The 12,447-nt window shown below is 42.7% G+C and overlaps 2 protein-coding genes across 2 annotated transcripts; one reads left to right on the forward strand and one right to left on the reverse strand.

Moving 5' to 3' along the window:
• Positions 1-3,194: 3,194 nt before the first annotated feature.
• On the reverse strand, positions 3,195-4,516 carry LOC120998959 (interleukin-17F-like). Its single transcript, XM_040429835.1, has 2 exons — positions 4,419-4,516; positions 3,195-3,429 (listed from the first exon to the last, which is right to left on the reverse strand). Exons 1-2 carry the CDS (start codon positions 4,514-4,516, stop codon positions 3,195-3,197), a joined length of 333 nt encoding a protein of 110 aa, XP_040285769.1.
• Positions 4,517-9,027: 4,511 nt separating this feature from the next.
• LOC120998960 (interleukin-17A-like) lies at positions 9,028-10,951 on the forward strand. Its single transcript, XM_040429836.1, has 3 exons — positions 9,028-9,054; positions 9,971-10,206; positions 10,714-10,951. The coding sequence occupies exons 1-3, from the start codon at positions 9,028-9,030 to the stop codon at positions 10,949-10,951; spliced, it is 501 nt and encodes a 166-aa protein (XP_040285770.1).
• The last annotated feature ends 1,496 nt before the right edge of the window (positions 10,952-12,447 follow it).

Raw genomic sequence — 12,447 nt, forward strand, 5'->3', positions numbered from 1 at the left:
CCGTTTGGGGGTACACTTGTCCTTTTCCTCAGCTTTCCATCCTCAGTCGAATGGACAGACTGAGCGTACCAACCAAAACCTTGAGACATATCTAAGATGTTTTGTGTCTGAAAACCAAGAGGTGTGGTCATCATATTTACCGTTAGCCAAGTTTGCCATAAATAATCGCCGTCAGGAATCTACTGGCAAGTCACCATTTCTTGGTGCATATGGTTTTCATCCCCAATTCTGTACTTCCAAAGAGGGGGGGTCTTCTGGGGTTCCCGAAGAGGAACGGTTTTCGTCATCTCTTTCATCTGTATGGCAGAAAGTGCAAGCTAATTTGAAAAATATGGGAGATAAATATAAATGCATGGCTGATAAAAAACGGTCGCCAGGTCCGGACCTAGGAGTGAATGACTATGTGTGGTTATCTACTAGGAATATTAAATTAAAGGTTCCCTCTTGGAAACTGGGTCCTAGGTTTATTGATCCTTATAAAATAGTAGCCATCATTAACCCCGTGGCTTTTTGCCTGGAGCTACCTCAGACTTTTAAAATTCATAACGTCTTCCATAAGTCGTTACTCAAAAAGTATGTTCCACCTCCAGAACCATCACCGCTGCCACCCCCTCCTGTTATTGTGGATGGTAATCTAGAGTTTCAAATATCCAAAATTGTTGATTCTCGTCGGGTCCGCCGCTCTCTTCAATATCTGGTGCATTGGAGGGGTTACGGTCCCGAGGAAAGAATGTGGGTTCCAGCGTCTGAGGTAGTTCGTTCGGGTTTTTCATGCCTCTCATCCTGAGAGACCTAGTCCTGAGTGTCCGGAGGCCCCTCGTGGAAGGGGGGTGGGGTACTGTCACGAGGGTGTCAAGAGCCACGTCTGACTCCGTTATACCCGGGGTCAGGAAGTCGCAGCGGGTGGCTGCGTGCTGTATGTCTAAAAACAGTGTTGTTTCTTAATGGCAGCTTTCTGGGTTTGCCTTGCAATCCTTTTTGGCTCACTCAGGGATCCATAGCTTCTCCTCCTCAGCTGTGTCTTGTCCAGCAATCCCAACCTCCTTATATTCCCATCTCTCACTTCTCTGGTTGCCAGATATAGAGCTTCCTGCCTGGACTTCTATACTGACCCACTGGAGCTGTGTAGCTGTGTTCTCTGGTTGTTGCTCCAGAACGTTACCCTCCGAATCCCTGTTGGGCTTTTGTTGTCTGCCGTGGTCGCCCACCTGGGATTATATGTTTTGTCTGTGTTGTTTGTCCTCTCCTTGGTGTTTTCCTTTTAGTGTCAGTGGTGCGGACTAGTGATCCCACTGCCCCGTTCACTACATAGGGCTCATCTTAGGGAAAGCTAGGGTTTAGGAACGTGGTCGGCGTACGGGTGAGGAACCCGTCTAGGGATGTCAGGGCAGTCAGGTGCCAGTCTCAAGGTGAGTCAGGGGTCACCACGTTTCCCTCTCCCTTGGACAGGGCCTTCCCATTTCCCTCCCTTTGCGTGACGCCGGTCATTACAGGGATCTCCTCCCAGACCTGGACTAAAGCATCTGCCAACTCCTGGACAGTCTGTGGTGCAACGTGACGTTGGTGGATAGAGCGAGACATGATGTCTCAGATGTGCTCAATTGGATTTAGGTCTGGGGAACGGGCAGGCCAGTCCATAGCATCAATGCCTTCGTCTTGCAGGAACTGCTGACACACTCCAGCCACATGAGGTCTAGCATTGTCTTGCATTAGGAGGAACCCAGGGCCAACTGCACCAGCATATGATCTCACAAGGGGTCTGAGGATCTCATCTCGGTACCTAATGGCAGTCAGGCTACCTCTGGCGAGCACATGGAGGGCTGTGCGGCCTTCCAAAGAAATGCCACCCCACACCATTACTGACGCAATGCCAAACCAGTCATGCTGGAGGATGTTGCAGGCAGCAGAACGTTCTCCACGGCGTCTCCAGACTCTGTCACGTCTGTCACATGTGCTCAGTGTGAACCTGCTTTCATCTGTGAAGAGCACAGGGCGCCAGTGGCGAATTTGCCAATCTTGGTGTCCTCTGGCAAATGCCAAACGTCCTGCACGGTGTTGGGCTGTAAGCACAACCCCCACCTGTGGACGTCGGGCCCTCATATCACCCTCATGGAGTCTGTTTCTGACCGTTTGAGCAGACACATGCACATCTGTGGCCTGCTGAAGGTCATTTTGCAGGGCTCTGGCAGTGCTCCTCCTGTTCCTCCTTGCACAAAGGCGGAGGTAGCGGTCCTGCTGCTGGGTTGTTGCCCTCCTACGGCCTCCTCCATGTCTCCTGTTGTACTGGCCTGTCTCCTGGTAGCGCCTCCATGCTCTGGACACTACGCTGACAGACACAGCAAACCTTCTTGCCACAGCTCGCATTGATGTGCCATCCTGGATAAGCTGCACTACCTGAGCCACTTGTGTGGGTTGTAGACTCCGTCTCATGCTATCACTAGAGTGAAAGCACCGCCAGCATTCAAAAGTGACCAAAACATCAGCCAGGAAGCATAGGAACTGAGAAGTGGTCTGTTATCACCACCTGCAGAACTACTCCTTTATTGGGGGTGTCTTGCTAATTGCCTATAATTTCCACCTGTTGTCTATCCCATTTGAACAACAGCATGTGGAATTGATTGTCACTCAGTGTTGCTTCCTAAGTGGACAATTTGATTTCACAGAAGTGTGATTGACTTGGAGTTACATTGTGTTGTTTAAGTGTTCCCTTTATTTTTTTGAGCAGTGTATATTGTGCTTATATGTGAATAAAGCAGTTATATGTATATTAGCTGTGTGGTGAAGCTATAGTACATAGTGTATATGAAATGTAGATGCTAGGACACATCTCTGCCCTCAGCATGCTGAAGTCTAGTCCTGTCAATCAAGGGGAGGGGGGAGTGTTCAGAGCACAGGGGGTGTTACAAAGCAGTGCTCCAAGGATTCAGCCCCGCCCCCTGGTGCTCCAATTTGCTCATTTGCAAATGAAATAAAATGCAGATATCTGCAGCTGTTTAGCATACAGACAAAAGAAAGGTAGGCCTGGTTTAATAGGGTTCATCATGCTGATAGATCCACTTTAATATTACTAGAGACAATGCTACAGACAAGAATTTAGGGTAAGTCTATTTTATTTATTGCTTAAATATAAAGAAAATATCCAAAATAATCCAGTTAATATTCATTGGTGTCTGTCCATCCTTATTTCCACATAATCAGTAATAGCTGACGACAGGCTTGACGCACGTGCAGCCCAGTGTGACCACCTCGGTCTCCAGTCTATAGGAGAAGCTGCAGCCTTTCTGCTCCCGACGTAGCACCATCACCTCCTGCTGGATGGGGTAGGAGATCAGGGCTGGATTCTCATTGCCGTTGGCATCTGCGCAAGTGAAAGTGAGACAATTGGCCTCCGCAATGACGAAGGGGATTCTGTTGGGGTCTGAGTTGAGACTAAAAAAGGAAATTTAAAAGAATAAATAAAATGTTACAATTCCACAATGTATACATTTACATATTGTTCTTTTGGCAGCTGAAGATCTATGTACCCTGCAGATTTTGGATATTTTCCCACCCGCTCGTCTCTGTAAATTTCTCCATCCACGATCACTAAGGTTCTTCTTGCTGATGTCAGAACTGTGCTTTCTGCTCTGAGGCTTCCGCAATTCCTCTTCACCTCTTTCCCTGAGAAACTGCAGCTGCATCTCCCTCCTCCTCTGTATTACACTAGAAGGATTTTTTGGGGGACTGAAGACTTTTTGAAGATTTACTAGGAGTGGGATAGGGGAACCACAGTCTGCTAGAAGACACTATCTAATACCTTCTCATGTGTGGTACTCAGGAAGGAAAGAGGAAAGGAAGGATCGGTTGACTGTCGGTTTTACATGTATTATCTATGGCTGCTATGATTATATATGTACAGTCTATAGTTTCCAGCCAAAACATTAAAGTGTTTGTGCACTTTTCTCATAAATTTATTTTTAGATATGATGAGGTTTTGGTTGCATTGATTTGATTTGAATGTGTCCTGGGGATCTATAGCCACTGAGTGTGAATAGCTCTAATCTGCTCCGACCACAGGTTCTTCTTCTGTGATCAGGAGTAGATTAGCAAGAAGGTGATGGTTGCAGAATCTGACTGCATACAGGCTTTGTTTGTAGTCTGTTACCATGGAGACACATAACACTGCACAGGAACTGTATACATTGCATTATGTACTGTATTAATGCAGATGGTGATTTGGATCTTAAGAATGCCCCAATGTCAAGGATGAAATTCTGGGGCTTACAGAAAATAGTCTTGTCCTGAGGACAGAAGTCTAGATGAACCTGCAAATCCAAGCCCTAATAATGCAGGAAATTAGTGCTCCATTCCATAGAAGGTACACAGGACTATAGCCCTATTTCCGAAAGGTTTGAAATGGGGTACGTTGTGATATTTACCTGTATTCCCAGGGTGACAAAGAGTGAGTGTGAATGTCCTCCATCTGTACCAAACTGTCCAGGTAGCTGGTGTCAATGAGACCGATGTCCACTATCATAGCGCTTGGCAAGTGGCGGTTCCTTCTTCCAGGACATCTCTGTTTGGCCTCTTGGGGGAGCTCTTCATCCTTAGACCCTTCCTGAGTATTAGTGAGGGACAAATACTCCTCTGGGAGAAAGGCCGATGAGCAGAGGGACACCAGGGCGGCCATCTTATTAGAATGAGAATAACTTTGATCATTCCAAACAGGCAAAGAGGAGAAGATTGTTTATTGTGCACAATGTTTGTCTTATAGGGGTTGTCACATTACACTTTTAAAACCAGCACCTGAACCTGAATACTTTTGTAATCTCATGTGATTAAAAACTTAGTATAGTCACTGAGTTATTCAATAAAATGTTTCTGTATAGCGCCACCTGTTGTTTTTTTTTTCCATATTTCTCCATCCACCTTAGTAACATTGCTGAGGTGGTCGCACATGCTCAGTTCCATCCTTCAACTGCTACTAGCTGTATCTACTGTCAGAAGCTGTAAAAAAGTTACAGGGAGAGAGCTGAAGCAGAAAGGACAGACCCCTGAGCTCTTATATGGAGAGAGTTGCAACAGAAAGGACAGACCCCTGAGCTCTCATAGGGAGAGAGCTGAAGCAGAAAGGATCCTCCCCTAAGCCATTATAAGAAGATAATTGCAGCAGAAAGGACACACCCTGAGCTACTAGCCTGAAATAAATCTATTAGAGCAAATGGAGCAATGAACGGGGAGATCTCTGGATCCATGTGAGGTTCAGGACTGGTTCTAGCTTTGTTAGAAAGAGACTGTCATGTACTTTATGTTTTTCAATTTTTACATTAATCATGGGATAAACTCTTTAATGGTTTTCACCAAAACATTCAATACATCCTATGCAGATATTACAGTAAACTACCATTAATCCAGCATCCATGGAAGCTCTAATCTGCTCCCTTATCAAAATTTTAATGTTCCTAGGGATGCACAATGGAAGTAAATCAGGGAACACTTTCCAGCCTATTGAAATGGACTGATTGCTGTATTCTAGATGATATAAATTCTACTGTCATCGTCCTTAATATAATATTATACTATGGACACTTTTATACTCACAAGTATCAGTGAGGTTCTTGTATGGACCATTCTTCTCCTGCTGCTGGGTTCTCCGTATAGTTCTGGGATCTGATGCTCTAATTCTTGGATCCCAGTCCCTCTCTCTATTTATACCAGTTGTGGCTCCCGGTGGAGTCTCCATCTCAGGAATCATAGTTTTCCAAAAAGTTTCTGTAAATTCCAGTCGTGTCTATGACCACTGAAGAATGTGGACTGTCCAGCTCTACCCTGTTATGTCAGATTATAAGAGAGAGAAACCAGCATAAGATCTCCGGCACTTCCCTAATCAGGGGCCATAATTTATCTGAACTCTCGGCCGCTTATCTGGGACCAAAAAGATAGCAGCACATGGTAATTATTGTCTTCACTGGCCTGGACGAAAATGATGGTTCCTTTAACTTAATATTTTGTTGCCAACCTTTTGAAGCAATCGCTGCCATCATGCGATTTCTGTGACCCTCAATGAGACTTCTGCACCTGTACATAGGTATTTTGGCAAACTCCTCATGAACAAACTGCTCCAGTTATCTCGGGTTTGAAGGGTGACTTCTCCAGATTGCATGCTTCAGCTCCTTCCACAGATCCTCAATAGGATTTAGATCAAGGATTATACAGTGCTGCCCATAATTATTCATACCCCTGTCAAATTTTGACTTAAAGTTACTTTTATTCAACCAGCAAGTAATTTTTTGTGGTCGAAAGCCAAATGTGACACCTGTGCTGGCCAGGAGGATAGTTAGAGAGGTGAAAAAGAATCCAAGGATCACCACCAAGGCCATCCTGGTGAATCTGGGCTCTGCTGGTGGCAATGTCTCAAGGCAGACAATCCAATGGAAACTGCACACTGCTGGGTTCCACTTCTCCAGATAAGGCACACAAAAGCTCGCTTGGCCTTTGCAAAAGCTCATCTGGACAAAGAAGAAGACTTCTGGTCTTCTGTGTTATGATCAGATGAAACAAATATTGAATTGTTTGGTCACAATGATGTTTCCTTCAAAAATGAGAAGCCTTCAACCCAAAGAACACCATCCCCACTGTCAAACATTGTGGTGGGAACCTAATGCTTTGGGGGTGTTTTTCAGCCAATGGACCAGGGAACCTAATCACAGTAACGACACCATGAAAAAAGAGCAATACATGAGGATTCTCAACGACAACATCAGGTAGTCTGCAGAGAAACTTGGCCTTGGGCACCAGTGGACATTTCAGCATGACAATGACCCAAAACACACAGCAAAAGTGGTGAAGAAATGGTTAGCAGACAACAACATTAATGTTTTGGAGTGGCCCAGCCAGAGTCCAGACTTGAATCCAATTGAGAATCTGTGGAGGGAGCTAAAGATCAGGGTGATGGCAAGAAGACCCTCCAACCTGAAATATTTGGAGCTCATTGCTAAAAATGAATGGGCAAAAAATACCTGTGGAGACTTGCAAAAAGCTGGACTGCAATTATAGGAATTGTTTGATTGCTGTAATAGCCAATAAAGACTCTTCTATTGATTATTGAGAAGGGTATGAATAATTTTGGACTGGACACTTTTTGCTCAAATGTAAATAAAAGCTGAGAAATGTTTTTTCCCCCCACAATAATGCCTCTTGTACATCGTCTTATTATCTTTTGGGAGACACCTATGACATTTCCCGTCAAAAAATTACCTGCTGGTTGAATAAAAGTAACTTTAAGTCAAAATTTGCCAGGGGTATGAATAATTATGGGCAGCACTGTAGAAGGCCACTTCAGAATAGTCCAATGCTTTGCTATTCTTGGATGTTTTTAGCTGTGTGTTTTGGGTAATTATCCTGTTGAAAGACCTATGACCTGTGACTGAGACAGGACATTTAGCTCCAGAATGCCTTCATAGTCTTGAGATTTCATTGTACCCTGCACAGATTCAAGACACCCTATGCCAGATGCAGCAAAAGAAGCCATAAAAACATAACCAAGCCTCCTCCATGTTTCCCAGTAGCTTCATTTTTTTTAGCTGTGAACATAGAGCTGATGTGACTTGCCAAAAAGCTCCAGTTTTGTCTCATCTGTCCAAAGGACATTCTCCCAGAAGCTTTATTGCTTGACAATATGTATTTTGGCAAAATATAATCTTGCATTTTTATCACTTGCTTTCAAAAGTGGTGTTCTCCTCGGTCATCTTTCACCAAGTCCACTTTGGGTAAGGCAGCGATGGATGGTGCAATCTGACATTGATGTACCTTGAGCTTGGAATTCACGCCTAATCTCTTTGGAAGTTGTTCTCGGCTCCTTTGTTACCATTTGTATTATCCATCTCTTCAATTTGTCATCAATTTTCCTCATGCGGCCACATCCAGGGAGGTTGGCTACAGTCCCTTAGACCTTAAACTTCTGAATAGTATGTGCAACTGTAGTTACAGTAACATCAAGCTGTTTGGAGATGGTCTCATAGCCTTTACTGTTAACATTTTTGTCTATAATTTTTAGTGTTGAGCGAACTTCTGTTTTAAGTTCGGCGTCTAAAGTTCGGCTTCCGGTTAGCGGAGAATCCTGATATGGATTCCGAATTCCGTTGTGGTCCGTGGTAGCGAAATCAATAATCAGCCATTATTGATTCCGCTACCACGGACCACAACGGAATTCGGAATCCATATCGGGATTCTTCGCTAACCGGAAGCCGGACTTTAGACGCCGAACTTAAAACAGAAGTTTGCTCAACACTAATAATTTTCTTTCTAATCTCCGAGACACCTCTTTCCTTAGCTTTCCATGATACCAAACAGCACAGTGACTACTTTTTACCCGTTAAATAGGCAGACTGACTAAGATTGAAGACACCCGTGATGCTAATTACAGGACACACCTTATTTTAACATGTCCCTATGTCTCAAATTATTTTCAATCTTTTCTAGGGGTACTATCATTTTTGTCCAGACTTGTTTCATTCGTTTTTTTTTTTTTATTATTCTGTCTAACCACAATTCAAAAGCAATGTCTGATTTTTATTAGCTGAATTTTTATTTATTATTACTTTTGTCAGTTTCAAGTTATTTCAGTGACCATTGTGGGTTTTTCTTTCTTTAACGGAAGGGTACCAAAAATTTTGTGGACGTGTGTAGATACTTCTCATACAATCCTGTTTGTTACTATGAGCTCTCGCTTCAGTTTATGACTCTTTTATCTCTATCCGGTGCGGGAGAGGATTATTACTGTGTCAGCTTTTCTGGTTAATTAGTAATTGAGGGATTCCATAGCGGGAGATGTTCCCGTCCTTTAAATTCTCCCAATGTTTCATATTCATTTCTGAAAGATTAAAATATATTGATATAAAATCCCGAGAATCATTGAAACCTGATTTAAAGTTATGAGTATTTCAGGAAAGCCCAGAAACAACCGTGTCCCTTATATAATGGGGCCTGGAGTCAGAGTCCCAGAACAGTCCACCAGCAGAACCTCACCAGAGCACGTCTATGAGAACAATGGCCGCCCACCGGGGAACATTAATGGTAGGAGCACCGATTCCTATTCAGTTTTAATAACCAGGTCCATTATAGGGGTATGAGGTGTGGGGGTTCATTACTTGTTATTATGTTCTCCAAAAGTAAAATTATCTTCTTGGTTTATCTGAAGAATTGTCTTGAAGGGTTTGTTCACTTCTGAGCAACATTTGACAGTTTAAAAGCTGAACAACATTGTACGTACTTTGAATTACTTATGGTTACAACCTGTGTTATGCTCCAGAGCTGTATTTACAATTCTGTTGGTTGTTAGTGGAAGCAAAAAGCATTAAAATAGACACATTATAACAGCTAACCTATATTCTATAATGCGGGGGGATGGTTAGTTTTACCTATATCATATCAGTGCACCGAGTCTTGACTAAAGGCTGCTTTATCCAGAAGGCAAATTACCAGAACAAGCTCTGAAGCCAGCAGAATTGTAAATGCAGCTCTAGAGTAAAGGTCATGTCTGTACGTAGTGATTTGACCAGCAGAATAGTGAGTGCAGCTCTGGAGTATGATACAGGATATAACTCAGGATCAGTACAGGATAAGTAATGTAATGTATGTACACAGTGACTGCACCAGCAGAATAGTGAGTGCAGCTCTGGAGTATAATACAGGATGTAACTCAGGATTAGTACAAATAAGTCATGTATGTACACAGTGACTGCACCAGCAGAATAGTGAGTGCAGCTCTGGAGTATAATGCAGGATTTAACTCAGGATCAGTACAGGATAAGTAATGTAATGTATGTACACAGTGACTGCACCAGCAGAATAGTGAGTATTATATATACTGTAGGATAAATCTGCTGCATCTTATTGCTCCATTTCTAAATCTTCCTTGTACCATTATCCCATATATTGCTGACAACTCGATAATGCCCCCTATATTACATATCCTATGATCTGTTCTCAGGGTCTCTCCACATGGCTTCTCCTTATCTTCCATTCTTCTGCCCATGGAAGAGAGGTGCAGGTACCTGGTACAGAGGAGTGGGATGTCCGCCCAGTTTCCGGAGGTGATTGTCCATTCCAAGTGGACGCCACATTTCCACCACGTGTGAAGGTTCATTTGAAGGTCAACAGTGAGAGCTCTGCACAACTAATGACAGACAGCATCAAGAGCCGCTCAATGTCTCCATGGGAATACAGGTAAATAGACAGGTGATCTATCTATCTATCTATCTATCTATCTATCTATCTATCTATCTATCTATCTATTATCTATCTATCTATCTATCTATCTATCTATCTATCTCATTCTGCCTATAGATAATTTCTGTAGGTAAATTTCTCCACGTCCAAGGCTGTACTGTATGGTCAGCCCTATACATTAAGTGTACTTAGTGATGTCATCTCACAATTACTTTAGTTTCTCTATCTGCACGCTTATTTTTCCTTCATGCTACTAACCATACATGGAAAATATACAGTGAGCTTAGACCAAAGATTTTTGAAAAGCTTTAAAATAAAAATCACAATCGCTGTACACTACAAAGGGAATTTCCAGGTGTGAGCTTCATGTACCATAGACGCCTCCACTGAGGTCAGCTGACGACCACAATGGCTGCCCCCTGCAAAGAGTATCAGCTGCATTTAGTATTGTAAAAGCTATTTTGCTAATTTTGGCTTCTGATTTCTATCATCTTCTTCCTCCAGCTCCAACGTGGACAACCACAGAGTCCCGGTGGTCATCAATGAGGCCAGATGTCTCCACCACGGCTGTTTGGACTCTCAGGGTCATGTGGACCTCAACATGAACTCAGTCCCCATCAGACAGGAGATCCTGGTCCTGCGCCGTGAGATGAGAGGATGCGTCCCCGTCTATAAGCTGGACAAGCAGCTCGTCACCGTGGGCTGCACCTGTGTCCGGCCCATCACCCAGTACCTCAGATAAGAGCCTCATGGGTCACCACTGTCTCAGTGGAAGCGTTACCCATCGACCAATCAGGGGACTGATAATGTGATTTTAGGAGTTAAAGCTGAATTCTGATTGGTTGCTGTTAAGGACAACTTATAAAAACCAGTGTAAGGAAAATAACTGTGGCCGACAGGAATCAATCAGATTTTATCTACTTACTTCTCTCCTGCCGACTACAAAACATGAGCAATTTCCATAGGCTGCCATGGGCGACACTTCTAAAAAAAATATGTGCAGAACCGCGTTTTCTCAGTTTTATTATTTTAAATGTATTTATTGTTTTTATGGAAATATTCTTTATATTTATTTGACAATATTTATATTATTACATAAAATTATTGAAACTATTTAATCAGTCTATTGTTTTAATTAGCTGGAAAAGTGTACAGAAACTTGATGTTTTTTTTATGGCTGTTAGAGGGTGTGAATACTTTTGTAATCACCTTATTTATTGCTCTAATAAATGTAAAATGATAAAAAAAAACAACCTTGTAGATCGGAATCCTACCATTGTGTGTATACAGCTCCCATGCAGACCTATGTGTCTCCAGCCTCCCGATCCTGTGTGCACCCATAGGAAAAAGTAACTGCCCCACTCAATACTTCTGACACCAGTAACTTTTTTATATTTCTGTTTATGGGGCTGTGTGACGGCTTATTTTTTTCTTGATGCCATTTTGGATGTATGACATTTTTTTCACTTTTTATTCTGTTTCTTTTGGAAGCAAAGCGACAAAAATGTTTATTTGACGATTTAGATATTTTTTTCCAATACAATATTCACAGTGCGAGATAAATATTTTTATATTTTAATTGTGCAGAGATTTTCAAACCGGGTGATACTCTTTATTTTTTTTTATTGATTATTTATAAATCTAAAATAGGGAAAAGGGGTGATTTTAGAATACTTTTTTGATACATTTTTAATACTTATTTTTTTTTACCTTTTTAACCTTATTTCTAGCCCCCCTTAGAGGAATTTAGCATGTTATCATCAGATCGTTTCTACCATAGACTGTAATGGTTTACCATTTCAGTCTATTGGAAAATTGCTGTGTTTCTATTGAGCCCTGACTGAGGCAGGGCTCAATAGGAGCTTAACTATGGTATACTTCGGAATCTCCACAAAGACCCTGCATACCATAACAACGATTGGCTCCCACAGTATCATAATTGGGGTTACTGGGAGCAGCCTGCTTCCTATAAATAACTATTCAAATACCATGGTCATATTTGACCACAACATCTGAGGGGTTAAATGCACCTGCCGGCTACGCCACTGCTCAGCTCCTGAGTGGGAACCATCTTTAAAGACCCAACTTCTGCCACACATGTATGATGAAAGGAGCCATTTGGATGTAAGTGATAAATGTGGTATGATTAGCGCAGGGCTTGAGTCACATTTTTATGACCACCAGCTAATATCTAGAGTATCCACTGTGTTCAGCACGGGCAACAGCCAGACGGGTTGG

Source organism: Bufo bufo, chromosome 4 (assembly GCF_905171765.1).
Source record: "Bufo bufo chromosome 4, aBufBuf1.1, whole genome shotgun sequence".
NCBI lineage: Eukaryota > Metazoa > Chordata > Amphibia > Anura > Bufonidae > Bufo > Bufo bufo.